Source organism: Sebastes fasciatus, chromosome 4 (assembly GCF_043250625.1).
Source record: "Sebastes fasciatus isolate fSebFas1 chromosome 4, fSebFas1.pri, whole genome shotgun sequence".
NCBI classification, from domain to species: Eukaryota; Metazoa; Chordata; class Actinopteri; order Perciformes; family Sebastidae; genus Sebastes; species Sebastes fasciatus.
Window position 1 is genome coordinate 36,306,014 of NC_133798.1, and position 19,638 is coordinate 36,325,651.

Consider the following 19,638-nt stretch of genomic DNA (forward strand, 5'->3'; position numbering starts at 1 on the left):
GCGGAATACAATTATACATTCGATGGAGAGCAGGCGTTCCTTTACCTCAGACATTCATCGGTCTTTATACATCAGGGATCCATTTAAATTATCGACACTAATGCCGCGGCCTCATCAAATATGCATGACAGGCAAGTCAGTGATAAACAAAAACAAGACTGAGGAGAATAACTAAGCAGTCATCAATATGGATGTTTCGCCAATGTAGACAAATTATAGCCTGCATGTTTTTTTGTATTACTAAACTGTCAAGAAATAATATGAAATCAATGTTTGTGTACGGTATTAGAGGTGGTTAGCTATAACACTTCATTTAATCAGGATATATTTGACAGCAAGTGAACATTTTGAATTCTGAACTTTGTGTTGGAAGCAGAAAAAAATGGGCAAGCGTAAGGATATGAGCGACTTTGACAAGGGCCAAATAGTGCTGGCTAGATGACTGGGTCAGAGCATCTCCAGAACTGCAACTCTTGTGGGATGTTCCTGGTCTGCAGTGGTCAGGACCTACCAGAAGTGGTCCAAGGAAGGAAAACCGGTGACAGGGTCAGACTCGAGGCTCATTGATGCACGTGGGAAGAAGAGCTACTGTAGCTCAAATTGCTGATAAAGTTAATGCTGGTTCCGATAGAAAGGTGTCAGAACACACAGTGCATCGCAGTTTGTTGCGGAAGGGGCTGCGTATCCGCAGACCGGTCAGGGTGCCCACGTTGACCCGTGTCCACGGCCAAAAGCGCCTACAATGGGCACGTCGTGAGCATCAGAACTGGACCACGGAGCAATGGAAGAAGGTGGCCCGGTCTGATGAATCACGTTTTCTTTTACATCACAAGGATTGCAACGAGTTTGAGGTGCCGACTCGGCCTACAAATTCTCCAGATCTCAATCCAATGGAGCATCTGTGGGATGTGCTGGACAAACAAGTCCGATCCACGGAGGCCCCCACCTCGCAATTTACAGGACTTAAAGGATCTGCTACTGACGGCTTGGTGCCAGATACCACAGCAGACCTTCAGAGGTCTAGTGGAGTCCACGCCTCGACGGGTCTGGGCTGTTTTGTGGCAAAATAGGGGACCTACTCAATATTCGGCAGGTGTTCATAATGTTATGGCTGATCAGTGTATTTGACAGTGAAGTCAGAGAAAGCTGGGGGGGATAGGAAAAGGCAGAAAACTGAAGGAAGAGAGAAAATATGCACCGTTTTCCAATAATCGCCTTAGTGCTGCTTCATAGCTCTCCAATCAAATATGTTGCACACTGTGGACACACGCTAAGACTGGATCAATAACACACTGTCAGTATTATAGAACAATCCCACCTAAGGAGAATACAAATATTGTGTGAGTGTGTTTGATGGCACATTTCTTCTGTAATGTTTATGCAACACATCCCCACTGTAGTACTGACGATGTGTTGGAGGGTTTTGTAGTGAATCAGATATTGTAATTCATCACATTTCCATTGTGTTGCGTAATATCTGTTACATAACGAAAGGAACACAAAAATAGCAGTCCATTATTTGGCTGATGGCCACGAGTAGGAACACTTATATTGCGATGAGTGTAACCGTAGATAGAATCATTCTCATGTTCAAACAAAGGCGATTACATAAGCGAGAGGGAGTGCTTGTTTCAGAGAGGTTTCCCTGCACTCTTTCTGTATGGTGTCTGGAGTTCTCATATTTTAATGATGTGCGCCGGCCGCACTGTGAGCTGTGTGAACTAAAAATACTGGACTGCATGATTTAGGGAAGGATTGTTGGGCAGATGGGATTGTTGGTGTCCCCGAGGCATATCTGTCGTTCCAGATTAAATGTTTTGGGGTCTTGTCAGTAACAACGTGGCACTACTATTTCCCTTTCGGCTTAATGAGAAACTGAGATGGAAGTGTGTTTTTCTGGCTGGAGTAGAGGGAGTTTCATATCAGCCGTGGAGGGAAGGGAAAAAAAACGAAATCAAGACAACAACGGAATTTTAATGATGGCTGAGGGAAAAGTAAAATATGCTGTCACATCCACCACTGGGGGGTTCGTGTCGGTGGAAAAGTGTAGGCTATATGTGACATGTATTGGATATTTCTTGACTCTCATGGAGCGTGATCAGAAACACAAAAGGCATGAAAAACTGAATTATCTTATTAGAATGCAGCCCGGGAGCTGCTTTTCATAATTCCATCTCGCTGCTTTGAAGAAAAGTAAACACAATAAGGAGGCTTTATCTTGATTTCAAAAGAAAAAACGTTCCCTCCGTCGCCGCCGCCGCCGCCCCCCCCTCTCCGCCGTCAGTCAGGGAAGAAATAATGTAGTTACAGAGAAAGTCTGTCTGGTGTGGATCTCATAAAAGCAATTCAGCTTTGTCTCGATGTGCAAAATAATACTGAAATGTTAATACCACTTGTTTTATGCCTTCCTCTGCTGTCCATTTGTTTTTTCTCATGAAAAATACTTGTGCAACAGCTGCATTACAGCTGTGCCAAACAAAGTTTTAAATGTGCCCTGTCGTGTTTCAAAGAGGACAGGGGCATGCGTCGCAGTTTGAACTTTAAGGTCGGGGGTTCACAAAATAAAACATCCAAAGGCAATGTAGTGTGTACAACACTGAGGCCTTGTAGACTGTAATAAATAATATAACCTATCTAAAGTATCGGGAAACATGTAGCCTACATATTATTACCCTTCAAACAGAATGCCACGCAAGCGAGCGTCAGCGCCAAAATCAGTTTGATTACATTGTTTTCTATTGGGCCCGAGCGATGACTTTTTGAGCTGAACTTTTGTCACACGCCCTTTTTCTATTTATTCCCGTCGCTCGCGCTAAAATCGCTGCAACAGACCAGGAGCGGCTGATTGGTGAAGTTGAATTGAGGAGTTATCTATATGATACCTCCTCATTTTTGCTGGCTGGAGGGAGATCACCTGAAAGTTTCCTATTGTTAGCTATATTGTAGCCTATGTCATTTCCTGTAAATATCACAGTATAAAATCTGTGTTTTCTGTTTAAAAAGTACCAATGTCGGAAGATAAAAAGTATCGCTCACCCATCTTTTAAGCGGTTGAGCTTCCAGTCTGATCTTGACCACACAGCTGATAGGTAGGTGGTTTGTTAACATGCCGTAACAGAAAGTGCATATTTAACGGTGTGTGGACAGAGAGTGTCCATTATTAGGCTATAAGGCTAAATGAAAAGACCACAAATGTATCTTCTTCTTATTCTGTTAATAAGAAGACACAACAAGGTTGATGTTATTCATCATAACAATAAATCAGCCAATTAATTCTGTGTTATTATAGAAAATATAGATGCATATCTAGGGGATTCAGTGAGGCCCCCTGAACCAACACAAACTGCGCCTATGGGGGGCATGGAGTTGAGAAAATGATTTTAGATGCTGTTGTAAATGAGCGAAACACTGATTTTGTTCCATCTATGGAGAAACTTATAGAAGAAGGATTCGGTAATTAATTTTTTTGGGCTGTACTTTTGGTTGAAGTTTTGAAAGTCTGCCTCAGAAATATCCAGTGCTGCCTACGTGTCACATCACCGGCAGATTTTGAGTAATATTGTTTGAATTACAGTCTTTGCTTCCTGTGAGGATGTAACAGGATAAATCCTCCCCCTCGCCCATCACAGCTCGGTCAGCAAAGTTTGATCCAACAGTTCCTGCTTTATTGTGTCTGGCCCTTGGGCAGGTCCAGGGTGTTGTCATGGTAACATCCTTCCGTACAGGATCTGACACCTATGACCTTGTTAGATGGATGAGAAGACTGCGTCGCCCGCCCCTGTCGATATATCAGCCCTTACAGTGAATTATTATAGTCCTATAGCTTTATTTGATGAAATGAAGGTTTGGGTCACCCATAAAAGGACAGACATCATCACACAATGTGTTGCTTAAATTATAGCAGATGTGAAGAGATGGAGGGCCGGAGTTCAAGCATATTGAACCCATCTTTCAATCATTGTATGTTGCATTCTTCAGGAAGTCATTGTGCAATGTCATTTGCTTGTTTTGATTCATCATTATCCAAAGTCAGACAATATCTGAAAGGTCCTCTCTCTGAGATAAATCACACCGCAGTAAGTGTATGATTTATCTCCTCAGCAGTACTCCCTATTCAATAGTGTATTAAAGTACTGTATAATAACCTTTGGCAGCCTTTCCATGTCAAACAGAACCCAATGAGCTATGTCACCCCAGCCAATAGATAGAATATTGCTTTAGCAAATATCATCAGGTTTTGCTGGCTCAGGGAAAGAGCTCTAAACTATTGATAGGTCTCCATGGAAGAAGAGCATATATCTGATAGCACCCTGGAGCATAGTCGAGAGCCGATGCAGGCCTGTAATATCTCGCCTGCTTACTTTAAAGGTGAGCTGTGTGTTTTTTTTTACTTCTTCTGGTTGGTACAATAGATATAATCTTGTGGTCTAGCTTTAGTGGGAACAATTAACCGCTAAATCACAATTTTTTATCTGTATTTAGAGGCCTAAATATATTCATTTTAAATGTCAGACGTGCATTTTATTCTGACCTAATGACCTAAAATAACCAAGTTTCTACAAGAAAACAGTAACAACCACAGTATTGTAAAACTTGCAATGCTCAGCCAGCCCTTTCTTGAATATTTACGACTTTACAGACTAATCGCGGCCGTTAATCTTGATACGCTTGAAGGCAAGCGGGGGTCATTTCAAAAGAATGAAATTGTATTTCATTCTCATACTGTGAGGTTTAATTGCTTTTTTTATTAGTATTTTTTCTGTTTGCCATTAAATTCTGACCTCACTTTCTTCCTATCTACTCTCAATGTTTTCAATGTTTTATGTTTTGTACTAATAGTTGTGTCTTTTGTCTAACCAATTTACTCTCATTGAAGGATCTGGCGGCCCAGAGCAGGCTTCAGTTGTAGAAATAATGGCAAAACTGTACCAGGTTATGTAATATAGAGATTCCTGTGTGATATTGAACAGGCTTTCATGTAACGGCTTGATTTCAATCGTTTATTTTAGCAACACGCCACTTATTATTAATGGATTTATTGTTAATGTGGTATTAAAGAGACGTTGGTTGAACATCAAATAACCGTTGCACCCACACATTTTAATCTTTTCTGGTCTGATTTGAAATAAGATACTTTTGCACTGTGTAATTAAAAAAACAAAAGGATGTGGTTTCCTGATGCCACAAAGTGTGACCTGGCGGGGCAAGAAAACAGGATGTGTCTGATATGAATGTGCTGGTGCCGATAACCTGAGATCGTGCTTGTGCTCAAGTTTTAAAATGTCACTCTTTGTTATCTTACGAAGACTGAATGGTGTGACTTTTTTAAACCTATTATGTAGGAAAAAAGAAACAACACATACGTGATTTAGTTGACGTTGAAACCAATCGTATACTGTATATCATGTCTGAATATTGATGGCTGACAGCTTATCGCTTATGTAGTACAGTAGAAGGAGGGTGACATTTTTGTTTGGTTGTTGTTGTTAAGCAATGTATTCATGCACTTAAGATTTTAAATTTGACTTTTTGCCAACTTTCATATTCGAGGTTGTTTACATTCACATCCATTGTAAAGAGTGTAGCCATTTATATACATGGATGATGGATCCCCACTTTTAGAGGACCAAATTGTCTTGGACAAACTAGATCGTCATTATCGTTTGGTTGCACATTATTTGCAGTTAATACCTGAAGTCCTTTCCTTTCAATCTGGTCTTCAACAAGTCAAAAGTCGAATGAGGACAATCCACTGTCTGACCTAAAAAGTCATTACATTGCCTGTATGCTTAATTCCCCTGCTGAATTGTACTACAATTGTGATGACTATGCAGAGTTACTTGTCTTACACTGTTTATCCAGTATGGATGAAAGTACCTACACACACTTCTCCCACTTGTTGTTAAAGTTCAAGTCTACTTTGTTGGAAAACAGAGCCAAAACTACAAAGAAAAAGTGTGACTGATGTTCTACTTTCAGACTTCACTGTAAACTGAAAAGCCCTTCATCCATGCCGTTTGTCAGACTTCAGTGCATGTGAACTCAGCTGAAGCGCTTTTGATTTCCATTTCCCATGTAACTGATCTAGTTCATAGGATTTAGGACAGTGATGTTTTGATTCATTGAGTACTATCAGTACCTTTATCTCACCTAAGCCTGGCTGAAACAGACAACAACAACACAGGACAGCAATTCAGAAATAATCTCTCTTAATCCTCTTCACTTCTGCCCCTCTGCTTTTCAAGTCTTACTGGTCCAGTTGAGGTTTAGGAGGAGACAGATGACTGGCCCATTGGAAAGATTGGCCGCTAAGTAGAGAAAGTTTGCCACCTAATGGAGACAATGTGGCACTGCCTTCCTTATTCATTCTCTCTCTCACACACATCTTGTTTCCCTCTTTCTGCCCCAATGTATCTTCTCTACTTCAGTTCAGCTCTGTGTATGATAGTGTATTAATGTATAATGGGATCTAATTGTCCTTGTTTGGTCTGTATTTTGGTCCTGCATGAGTGTAACTCTGCAATTAACTAAGTTTATAACTACTCTATACAGTTTGTTTAGATAATGTATTTGTGGCATAAAAATCAAATAAATGGTTTGAATTAAATTAACAATTAATCAAAATGTTTAATCTTACAATTTGTTTAATCTATACCATTCTCTCTTGTTTCCTTTTTCAGGTCCAGTATCCCCCACAGTTGAGGCTTGACTAGTCTTCATCATCGTTGTACTACAGTCGGTTCCTGTAGCCCGTAGCTTCATGGAGGGGTTTCCTGTCCACTGACCCAGCAGGCTGCCTCACTGGACCAGCAGCCATGTCCGCCTGCAGCACCTTCACCGAGCACGTGTGGAAACCAGGCGAGTGCAAGAACTGCTTTAAACCTAAGAGTCTGCACTGTCTGGCTCAAAGTAGTGGAGGGAAGCCTCCTTCTGAGCAGAGGCCTCCAACAATTCAGCAACAGAATCCACCCCCTGCTGGGGCCAGAGCCAACACTAACCTTACCATCATCTCCCAGAGGGCTGGCAGTGGGTCTGCCCGCTCAGGACACTTCCGTCCACCGGTGGCTAAGAAGCCAACCATTGCTGTTAAGCCCACTATGATGCTGCCCTGCTCCTCTGCAGGACTGGATGCAGATGGCAACCTGCAACGACCACCAAATGTGATAGAACAGGGCAAAACATCAGCCTTTACGGTCTGGAATCGCAATGGACTGAACCGTAAGAGGCCTGGTGGACCCAGCAACAACAACGAAGGAGAGGATGGCAGTGAGGAGATTGAAGGTTACGGACCACTTAGCCCAAGGACCCCTAGTGGAAATAATAACAACAGTGGACTGACAGATGTCCTAAAGGAAATTGCCGGGTTAGGCCCTGGACCTAGCCTCATGCCCCTTTCTGGTTCCAAGGACTTGTTTTGGGGACGAATCAGTAGTTCATACCGACGGTCCTTGGAAAGAGGCCTTCCAGCCTCAAGCTGTCTTGCCATGGGAAGCAGCAGTTATGGTGGTGGTAGTGGTAGTGGTGGTGGTGGTGGTGGTGGTGGTGGCACCACCGCTCAAAAACGGGTATCCCTTAGCGATAGCTCTGAGGTCATCAGCACAGAGGGTGGTCGCTTTTGCTACCCCGAGTTTTCCAGTGAAGATGATGAGGACGAGGAGGATGAAGACGAAGAGACCGAAAGGGATGATGATGAACATGAGAGCTGGGATGAAAGTGATGAAGAGTTACTAGCCATGGAGATCCGTATGCGAGGCCAACCACGATTTTCAAATTTTCGCGCTGCCACCATGTCTCCGGTGCCATTTGCTGCAGGGAAAAAGTGGAATACAGTGCCACTCCGCAACCGCTCACTACAACGGATTTGTGCAGTGGACTATGATGATAGCTATGATGAGATCTTGAATGGATACCCATCTATGGACTCCAATGGAATGCTTCTTCCCTATGGGCCTCATGACATGCAAGGCAGTGGGTTCCTATCAAATTCAGAGTCTACCACTTCTCCAGAATCATCGTCATCACTACAAGAGGATTCCCGAACAACTTCCAGCAGTGGGAGCAGTGCCCCCTGTGCTCTTCGAAATGGCGTGCATTCTCCCACATCTTCTAAGGCACCTGTCCCCTGCACTTCTCCTCCAAGAAAGGAGCCCGTCCACAGAGCACTGAGTCCAGTCAAGGTGACTGAAACACACAAGGCTGTCCTGGCCATCAGATTAGAAGATCAGGATGGCAGAGAAGGCACGCCAATGCCCCAGGCCCTCCCAGGTCAACCAGTAACTATCAGTTTTAGTCCCACAGAGGAGCAGGCTAAACCATACCGTATAGTGAATTTGGAAAAATCGCTGATCTGTAAGCCTTACACCGTAGTGGACGTGTCAGCATCCATGGCCAACAAAGACGAGCAGGCTCCAGACTCTGCTCCAAAACCCAAAAACCTGTCAATGCCTTCCAGCCCTACATCGTTCTGTAGCACTCCTTTAGGTCAGCCCCTGTCTCCAACCTCCCCTCTTTCTCCTTCTTCTCCTGTGATGCCAACATCACCCACATCTGTAGCCCTGGCAGGTACCTCCCGAAAGAAATCAGGGAACATACGCTACCAAGAAGTGTGGACATCAAGCACAAGTCCTCGCCAAAAGATACCTAGAGTGGATCTAGGCGTTGGGAGTAATCCCGGCCCTTCCATCCCTACTCAACACTGCAGCCACAAGTCAGCTCCCACTTCTCCCATTGCTGGGCTGTCCTCCTCCAGAACTGTACCTGTGAAATCCTCCAATTTATCAGAGATCAAGTTTAACAGTTTCAATAATGCAGGCATGCCTCCTTTTCCCATTATTATTCGAGATGAACCAGCCTACGCCCGCAGCTCCAAGAATGCTGTTAAGGTACCTATTGTTATCAATCCAAGTGCATATGACAACCTAGCTGTGTACAAGAGCTTCTTGGGACTCAGTGGGGAACTGCCACAGCCAAAAGGGGCAGGTAGTAGGGCAGCCAGCCATACTTATGAAGAGATTGGATCCTCTGAGAGTGTCCAGTCCTCGTCAACAGAGAAAGCTATCTCTGGTAGAGGCACATCAGAGAGAGCCTCTTTTGAAGAGACAAAAACTCCACCTGAGGCAGTGTCAAAAGCACCACATTTACAACCTAGAACCACTACAGACTCTAGCACTGTGACAAGCACTGTGATGAGCTCCACAGTTGGGGCCCTCTCTCCCACTAAATCACCAAATTCCCCTGCCATTCTTGCCATTACTGCAAACCTACCTAAAACCAGCCCTACTGCCAATGCTGTTACACACATTTCCAAGAAAAGTGGAGATGCTACTTGCAGTAAAGATGATAATATAGACTTATATTTGTCCTCTGGGACAGTGGCATGCCATAGGGAGGAGGCCAGTGCTGTGCTTTTACAGATTGTGGCCGCCATCCAGCCTCCCCAGTCTCCTCCAGAGTCGCCCTCAGCACAAGCCAATACCCTCAATTCTGAGGAGCTGTATGCCCTCCCACCTGATGCCATGATGGAGACGCTCACCCGACCCAAGTCTCTCTTTTCCACAACTGATGGCTGTCTTTCCAAACCCAAGAAGGAGACGCCCTCCAAAGTTTTGTCTAAATCCCAGAGTGCCTCTGCTGCTGTCCCACTCTCCAGCCCTCGGTCAGAGCCCAATGCCCCCTTCCCCCCTCCTAGATCTACATCTTCCCCTTACCACGCCACTAACATCCTCCAGAGACATTTTAGCAACTGGACCAAGAGCTCTGCCTCCAGTTCTCCTGTACGGCCCAGTGAAGGTGAAGCAAGTCCAGGCGGAGAGGGTAGACGGATTTCAACAGAAAGCTCCAAACCCAAACGCTGGATCTCATTTAAGAGCTTTTTTCGTCGGCGGAAAGACGAAGACGAGCAGAGAGAGAGGGTAGAAAAAGAGAAGGACAAAGGCAAGCTGGTCGGTCTTGATGGAACAGTCATTCACATGCTTCCACCACCACCAATCCAACAGCATCACTGGTTCACCGAGGCCAAGCCAGAGGATCCCAACCAGAAGCCAACTATCATCTTCACCTACAAGCCAGAAAGTGGCAGCACCCCCGGGGACGGAGAAGGAGAACTACGAGTAGAGGAGTGCAGAGAAAATACCCTACTGACGCCCGATGAGAGCAAGGAGTCCAGACCCCTGAGCCCAGGCCGAACAACACCCTCACACACCACAGGATGTGATCTCATCAGCAAGGATTCCAGGTATTTGTCCAAGATTTTCCAAAGTTTTAATCACTCCTCTGACACCACTGTATTAAAGATGTCCCCATGACCAGAGTAAAGCCTGTAATAGTAGCAATTCATAGTAAGGATTCTGCTTATAACTGGGGTTTACCCAGTTGGTAATATGTTAAACACAAATGTGGTTTCAGAAAAGAAAAATAAATATGTTAAAGCCGCTAAACTAAACACCTATTGCAGAGGACTCCCAGCTAATCTCAAACCAAGAATGACTATGGTTAAGGTGGATATGTCTCTTTATAATTAGTAAGGATTAAAAATGTCATCTTAGTATTTGCTAGTGCCTGTGTGTGGAGTATATACAACACATTTTCATCTCAACTCATCACATACTGACGCTTTTTCAGTCCCTTTGGCGTCACTTTTTTAGTCAAACACATACTTAACAACACCTAGGCGTCACTTTTCGCTCGCAGCAAACACGTGCTTAATGTTGCGAATTAAACAAAAGCACTTGCTTTGGATTAGGCAACAAAACCACTTAGTTGTTCAGGAAAAAAAAACTTAAAACTTAAAACTACTACGTTTGCACAGTGAAAATGTGACTTGACGTTGTGAACATTGGACAAGAAATATCAGTTGATTTCAAAGTGAAAGTGAAACGTAACGCACGGGACACAAACAGCGGCCTCCTGAATGAAAGCCTTGTGTTTGTTGGACCCGTCCACCTCCACTTCCCGCCCGCGCAGTGTGTCTTTTTCGATCTTTAAACTTTGCCACCACAACAGTACTTTCTCTGTGCGTTTACTGTTGCCGCGGTTGGATTTACATTGTAGTTAATGCAACGCCCTGTGCATTGCAGACCGGCGCTAAAGGGTCGCACGCTGACGGCCGTGACAAAGCGTCGGTATTCGACGCCCTGGGAATGAGAATGGGCTGGTTGATAAGACCTGTAGGATTGTGGCCCTCAGACAGATTAGCCATTATACTGGTTTTGAAGAAAGATGAACCTTTGAGGAGAAGTTTTAAGAGGTGAATGATACTTTGAGCTGCTGTAAGATGAATATAGCTTTTACATTTGCATGCCTTTGTCTCAAATGTTTGTAGTGGAATTCTCCGTAATTCTATCAAAGTCCACTCATGCTCTTCCTACATCACCTCTTGCTGATCTAATGAATTATTTCTCATGCAGTGCCCGTATTACCATTACCCACATGCACTCCCTTCAGAGCATTCATGGCACCCAGTTTAAATTAAGATGCTCAACCTTTGCCAGCTGCTCCTCCAAAGTGCCAGGGATGCTTCTCCCCCTATCACACAGATCCCTCATCACAGATTCTAGAGGTGTTTGATCTTAATTTGGCACGTCTGCTCGCCCACTTTCCCAGCCAGCAGCATGGGCCGTACAGCCTATGTGGTCTCTTCCTTAATGTCATCTATTACCTGAACAGCAGGCTCTGTGCTCAGTGGTTCTCCCTTCAGGACGGGACCTCACAGTGTGTTACGAGTCATCCAACAGCAGTCGGACCAACCTCTACTCTTATTAATCACTGCTTTAGAAGGCATATTCCCTTTAGCTCCTCAAATTACATCAAAGCCTCACTCTCTCACAGACACACACACACACTCATCAGTCTACTTGGCAGTGTTGTTGTTGTGTTCTTGCATAATACGTTCATTATTTCTCTGTGACCTGCCGTTGCCCTTTGTTTTTAACTTCTTGGGGTAAGTTTCCGGCAGTGTGACTAATGTTGCCAGATAAAGATAACCCAGATGTGTCTGATACGCTTGTATTTTCTGTCCTAAATTATAAGCTTGTTTCTGCTGGACGTGATTTGTTTCGCCTTAAAAATGAAGTCAAGTGCCCAGAAATGCTCAAAGATGGTAATCAGTCAAATGGATTCTGCAGTGGCCAAAAAAAACAAACTAATTTATCAGGAAAGCTGTATAGTGAAAGCATTGCTAATAATGTGAAGCACTAATCACTTAGACAGCATAATGCACTCTCCATTTTGTGTTGATCATTGTTTTAGCACAATATATAAAAGCTGACTGTTTGACAGCAAGAAAAATACATTTGAACTTCAGATAAATATGTACATGATTGGATCAAGGATTAATTAAACCTAGGTTAAAAAATATCTGAAATCTAACTCCAAACTCCAACTCAAGCTCTATAGTAGGTGATTCAATAATGAATTGTCTGACTCATCCTGATGCATCTGGCACAATCAGTTGGTAAGAAATAGTAAAAGTTTCATTAAACCAGTGGGTGTAACATTGGGCCTTATGTAGCAACATTCTCTTAAAAGTATCTTATATTTTCTCTTAATTTTCTGTTAAAATAAAAAATAAGTTCTTCTTTATGGAAGTCTTAAATGGAATCAATGGACCAATGATGTTTCTTTCTCCCACAAATTGACTAATTGAATCATTATAATTACTCTAAAACATATAATAATCTAAATTTGATTATATGATATCCATGCATTTCTTTTTAATCATCCTCAAATGTATAACTTATGTTTCCTTGTGTTGGACAAACAATTTGTGGACTGTGAAAGCAAGATGTTTTTCTCTTATCTTGGTAATAGTGCACTTGACCACTAATAAAAAAAATATCTTACCTAAGAGAAAAGCAAAAATAAGAAAATATAGGTGAATTCCAGAAATTAGTGGGTACTAACAAAATAAGATCAAATTGTGGATACGAACAAAAATAAGAGGACATTTTTTCTTGTATCACTTCCTGCATGATTTTACAAATGCATGTGTACCCCAACAAATGAAATATGATGCAAACTGACTAATTAGTGAATGTTTTGTAAAAGTCATGACTGGGCTTCAAACAAAAGAAAAGGTTATTTTTCTATATAAGAGCTTCCACAGTGAGAGAGTACTTTTAACTTAAGCTGAGTGCTCTCTACAGTACTACCTCTTCCTGGGGTGTTGTGTTGTTTTCTGAATGAGACACATTCCCATTTATTTTTTAATCAAGCACAGGAAACTAACTGAAACCAGACACTGCACAGCATCTGGACTTTGATATATTGGGAGAGTGTCACAAAATGCATCCCACAGCCACTCACATGATTAGTAGGAATAATACTGTGTTATGAATTATTTACTTTGCATTCGTCACATCTACATACAGTGTAGCTCAGGCTCAACTCGTTCAGATGTTCTCACCTGATCCCTCACATTCTGACTTCCACCTTACGCTGCCTGTATCTGTTTCTTCTCCTCTCCTTGTATCCCTGCTGCCACCTTCATATTATCCATATCTTCTGGCTTGTTTCCACGGTGCATGGCTTTCCACCATCACTGTCTCTGTTTCGTGTAGTTTTTGCTCCTCTTCCATGCCTTCCATGCCACACGTTTCTCCTTTGAGCCCGGAGCACTGTGAACTCTTCAATATTTCTCTCCTCCATCCTGTCAAGAGCTCGTCCCCATTCTGTCTCCTTTATGGCTTCCCTGCCTTTTTTCTCCTCCTGAAGTTTCAGGTCTAGTCTTCTTTTATTTCTTCCAGAAGTTCCTGTCCTTCTCTTACTTTATAACAAGAGGTGCAAGAATCAAGAGTGCGCTGGTTTTGCTATTAATTTGAGATGTCTATAGGTAATGTCATGTTAAAACTGGGTACATGCTGGTGTACTGTATGTATTGGAGAGTCATTAGAGTAAAGCTGGGTTATCATCACGTCACACAGAGGATGAAGAATTACTCAAAATGTTTTCCTGCGTCCTCGAAAGTTAGCTGTTTTTTCAATAGTGGTCAATACCAAGTTTCGTCTCCAGAGTTGATGTCAGCAATGAAAATGAACTGATACAAAACTGCTCATACTAAATATTTTTCCTGTTTATAATAAGCAGGTAGTACTGAAAAATATCGAACAGCTGCTTGCAATAGAAACATTTAATCGATTAATATTGAATGGCATGATTGTCCATAGTAAATCGCGATTAATTGCAAATTAATCACATTTTTTATCTGTTCAAAATGTCTCAAAAGGGAGATTTGACACATATTTAATACTCTTATCAACATGGGAGTGAACAAATGTGCTTGCTTTATGCAAATGTATGTATATATTTATTATTGGAAATCAATTAACAACACAAAACAATGACAGATATTGTCCAGAAACCCTCACAGGTACTGCATTTAGCATAAAAAATATGCTCAAATCACCATGGCAAACTGCAGCCCAACAGACAACAACAGCTGTCAGTGTGTCAGTGTGCTGACTTGACTATGACTTGCCCCAAACTGCATGTGATTATCATAAAGTGGGCATGTCTGTGAAGGGGAGACTCGTGGGTACCCATAGAACTCATTTTCATTCACATATCTGGAGGTCAGAGGTCAAAAGACCCCTTTGAAAATGGCCATGATAGTATTTTCCTCTTCAAAATTTAGCATAAGTTTGTATATCCCGCTACCACCTAACTTTGACAGCCCTAGTTTTTGCAGTATTGTAGGAGACGCATTCCCATACTGTCTAGCCACAAACACAAGTCAATGTGGAATCATACCAGGTTTAATACATCACACTTTAAAGCAGCTCACCTTTGGTCTAGTGTGCCCTATTCTCTTTACATCTGTCTCTTAAAAACATTCTTTTATGATCCCGGCTGTTTACAGCCTTCACTGTGAACCTGTCAATGAGTAACTCATTTATTCACTCGGTGTGTTGTTGGTAGTAGGTTACAGTGTTGGCTCCACTGTCTGTTTGATGTTTATCTCAGGTATTGGCACATGGTTTTGAGCTGACCCATAAACAGAAAATAGCTAAACCTCTCCCTCGGGGCCTGAGCTTCCTGTGGTGGTGTGGAGGAAGAAGACGTGACAAAATCAAAGTCTGCAGAAAGATTGTGTTTGTAAAATATGAAAACAAGTCTCACAGGGAAGCGTTCTCTAATATCTAGACTTGTGTCTTGTTTTTAGCTGCAAGGTCCCTCCAGTTTTAAAGAAGGTTGAATAGATTTGTTGTTGTTTTTTCAAGTCAGTGCTTCTGCAAAGTACTGGAGCTTTAAAGTCCTTCTGAAAAACTAGATACTGTGCAACCAAAGCTGTTAAATTATTAGTTAATCCTGTTTAAAATATGTCTCCATAACACATTTAGTCCCACTTGCTTGATATGAAATAAAATACCTTTGGTGCAAATGTATTTTGCAGTAAGTGAAAGAACTTCGTAAACTTGCCAGCAGGTCAGTGATTGCATGTCATGAACAGGTCATTCTACAGACCTTTTGTTTTGATCAGTAGATGAGGGGTTAACAATGCTTGCTTTTTTTTCCTTTTTTTTTGGACTGGAAGCCGTTTTATTGGCTAACAATGGGCGTGCTCTTCAGCGCTGGCAAGCACACATTACCTTAGGCAGGTAAGAGCATTCATAAAGGGAGAAGACAGGGAAAGAACACATGCAGGAAAATACTTTTGGATTCTTCGTAACTGGCCAAACCTGCTATTACTGCTCTTCCTAGAATGTGAATTCAACGTTTCCTTGTATTCAAGGTTCCCAGATGGGAAGCTGTGTGAGCAACTACAGTGGGTAAGAACCAAAAACCTGTTTCTGTCATTCACCTCTGTAAATACCTGTGACCATCCAGGTCATTTGAAGTCATATTGACTTAGTAGGGAGGAGTGTTTATTTTTTGAGATTATGTGATTTGTGTTTTGGATCAGAGATTTTTTCATTTCTCGTAACAGAGAAGGTTTGAGAATCAGTAAAATGCACTGCAGGGGCAGCTTCATGCTGTCTGAACAAGTCAGGTCCTGACATTGAAACATGTAGCAGCCATAAAGGTATTTATTATGTCAAGGGCCTCTCAAGGTGTGTATCCACACTGGATGCTTTGTTCATACAGGATTATGTGCTGGAGATTGTCTTCTTTGTCATTTAATGTTCTTTTGGGCAGTTTTGTGTAACCCATTAGTAGTCTGGTTTTCAGTGTGATTAATATTAGTTGTACGCTTGTGCACAATACAGTATAGTAAGTTAAGTTGCCAATATTTCTGCATTCGATTATAACACACTGTACTACAGTACATGCTATTTCTTTTTTTTAATTTTACTCTTTTATTTACACCTCCATCTCTTCACTGCTTACTTACTCTGTGTTTTCCAGCTGGCTCACAACTATGTGATGGGCCTTTTATATCAACTGTCTACTGCTGGCACGCTGGCAAGTGCTAAAGTAATGCACTGTGGCAACTCAGAGGCTATCGATCTACTCTTGTTTAAAAGAGACACAGAAGGCTCGTGGTCTACAAAGATGGATCATAAACATGTCAGATCTGGTGTTTTCCTCAGACACAGAGCCCCAGGGTAGAGACAGACACATGGGCTGCTGGGACTTTTCCCACACTTTGTTATCACGTCATCGTCAAAATATTGTACTTGTGTTTTTTTCTAAAGAGCGCTGCTTTCATATGAAATCCATGTCTCAGAAATGCCAGCGTAATAGCAATTGCACAAACTGTTTTCAGGTTAGCTTCCTTTGTTTTTGGAGGGCTACGAGATAATGGTATTAGATGTAGTCATTAACCGGTTTGTTCTGTTGATACCGTAGCCCAGAACGGACAAACCAAACACTGTTAACTTTTCCTGCTTGGGCCGGAGTCGATTAAGTTACTCGCTCTGTTCGTCGCTGCTCTCTCTCTCTCTTACTTCACCACTCACTCGCGTTTTCGCGTCGGCCACCGTAGCAATCCCACAGGCTTGACACTCGGGAGAAGTTTTAATCTGAAACCTCACCGCTAGAAACCGCCACATCCTACGAACTGTTCCTTTAATTCAATGTTTTTTCTGCATCACACATCTCCAACACACAAGTACCCAAAATGATTATTCAGGCAAATGTCTCTTTAATATTTTAGGACTTCAGCTCTTGATTTTACACTCTCTGGCTGTGAATAACTGGCCAACTTGTTGGTGATAGAAGAATTGTCTTTTGTTTTTCAATTATGCACTAGACGCCAAATATTCAGTTGGTCAAAGACCTCCATGAGCTCTGTCATCTCTTGAGCCATACTTGTTCGTCACAGGGATTTTTAGCTATGACACACATAAATCATTAGTCACATTAGCAACATGTGTAATCACAGTTCCAGTCAAAGGAAATGACACGTCTGATTAAGGCTAATACAAACATTACTGCCAGCCCGCCCCACCCATAACAACACCTGCGGCTATGACATCAGCTCTGTGAACTTTTCGTGACCTTTTTTGTTTTACTTTGAGCTATTTTTTAAGTACCATTTTATTATTCAGCAGAAGGACAGGAAAGACACATAGATTAAAAAAAAAAAAGATTAAAACTCAAAACAGCAGTGCCAGAAGAGTAAACAATATGCCACCGCAACAACATCTGAAATGTAGAGCAGATGGCAGGACAAGCCATGAAGAGATGCAGCAGGTAGCAGGTATCTTGTGTATTAAAATGGGGGTTAAAATCGACAGTATTTTAGAGTGCCGCCCAACCTGGGTGGTCACAACCCAGGTGGCCTGAGGCTGTAATGTCTCACTCAGGTCACGGTGAAAGGCCGCGGCTGATGTTATCAGATCAGAGGGCAGTGACCAGGTTGCTTTGAGTATCTTATTTACTGTGATCAGAGGGGCAGACTGATCCCAGATGGCTCTCGATGAAACACCAGCTGTTGAGGTTTATTCAGCATAGAGCGGCGAGACACAGATACCCAGGTGACTGTGGAAAAATCAAATCTAGTTGTGACTTGATGTTGTAGTTAACTTTAATTAAAAGGAAAGGCTTTGTTGAACAAAATGTTCCCTTTTTAGCTCTTCCTGTTTTTGTGCAGGTGCTCTCTTTACTGCCAAACGGTTGTCATGTATAAGTTTGCCCTCTGCATAGCAAATTGTAAATGTTATTGCTGTGATCAGTGTTTTCTTTTTGTTACTATATCACATGATTTCATCCCAGTAGTCGTGTTCTCTGTGAACTTCTCTGTTAATTGTTTTGTGATGAAGCAGCCCGGTCACACGAAAAGGTGCATAATGACACGATAATACACATGGCAGAACACCGTTCTTGTTTTTGGCATGTTATTGTACACCAGGTAGTCTGTACTGACTGCAATGTAAATGCATCTGCGTGAATATGCTACACCTCAGAGCTAGTGATGTAGAATAAAAAGTGAGAAAGGCTGCATATGGCAGGCGGGAGGGGAGGTGGATGGGTCCAACAAACACAGGACTTTCACCCAGGAGACCAGTGTTTCGTAAGTTATGTTAGTGACGTTTGTGACATGTTTTCTGTACTTATGGTACATTGTTTCCATATGTGTTCTACTTAGTTTACGTACCTATTTTTAGGCCAAAAATTGCATTTTTCCTAGACCTAACCAAGTGGTATTGTTGCCCCCTGCTGGGAAGTTACTGCAGTCCAACAAACACAGGACATTCATCCAGGAGACCGCTGTTCGTGTCCTGTGCGTTAAGTTTCGCTTTCATGTTACAATCAGCTGTTCCTTTGTGTCCTATGTTCACAATGATCAATTTCATTTTCACTTTACAAACGTAGTAGTTTTAAGCCCGACCCACCCCTCCAAAAAAATTCATTCAAATCCATCGCAGACTTTTGGAGTTATCCTCCAAACGGACAAACCAACAAACAAACAAACAAACCAAAAAAACACCGCTGGTGAAAACATAACCTCCTTCCTAGACCTTCAGCTTTGGTGGAGGTAAAAAACTGCTCTACAGCATTGCCAGTGGTCAAAAACTTCACATGGTACCTGTAAATTCAAGCTGGTGTCCGACCACGTTAGACGTGTCAGAAAGATTTTATTCATAGTGCGATAATATGGCGATGGACACAGGCCCCAAAGGGAATTGTGGTCCTGTCACTTGCTAACCATGCTGTGTGTGGCAGATCGCCTGTATAACTTGCATCTCCGGCAGCAGGGAGCTACAATATACGACAGGTCTCGTCACAGCATCCCCAGGGCTTTCACACTGTGATTGGAGTCACTGTGCAATCTCGACACTGTCAGCGATAACACACCCTGAGTAACTGTAAGATACGACCCAGATCTCTAGTACTCACAACTCAGCTGGACCACTGTCGGTACATTATGAAGTTTATGGCAACCGTTATAGGGAGCATTATATATTCATCTCTGCTGTAAGAGCAGCGTTACAACAGAGACATAAAACGCAGCTAATCATAAAGACGACAGGCGCCGTGTTTCATAATGACTCACTCCGTAATGCTCACATGGATTTCTTGAGGTGACAATCAATGTCACTGCACTTTAAATCTGTCAGTCAGCAGACGAGGAGATCACAATTATTCTTTAGTCTAATCTTGTAAGCTTCAGAATGCCTCAGTAAGTATCTGATTTTATTCTTTAAAGACGTCTAATGATCACATTTGAGTCTGTCACCTTGTCACCACACCTCTTCT

General features: G+C 42.4%; 1 protein-coding gene across 5 annotated transcripts in view; it reads left to right on the forward strand.

Moving 5' to 3' along the window:
- peak1 (pseudopodium-enriched atypical kinase 1) overlaps positions 1–19,638 on the forward strand; it is a 129,816-nt gene that overhangs the window by 90,159 nt on the left and 20,019 nt on the right. For all 5 annotated transcript variants that reach the window (XM_074633931.1, XM_074633930.1, XM_074633932.1 and 2 more), the window contains one exon: positions 6,681–10,234. In XM_074633931.1, the coding sequence (XP_074490032.1) occupies positions 6,816–10,234 (3,419 nt within the window). In that variant the 5' untranslated portion in view covers positions 6,681–6,815. The remainder of the gene's footprint in view (positions 1–6,680; positions 10,235–19,638) is intronic.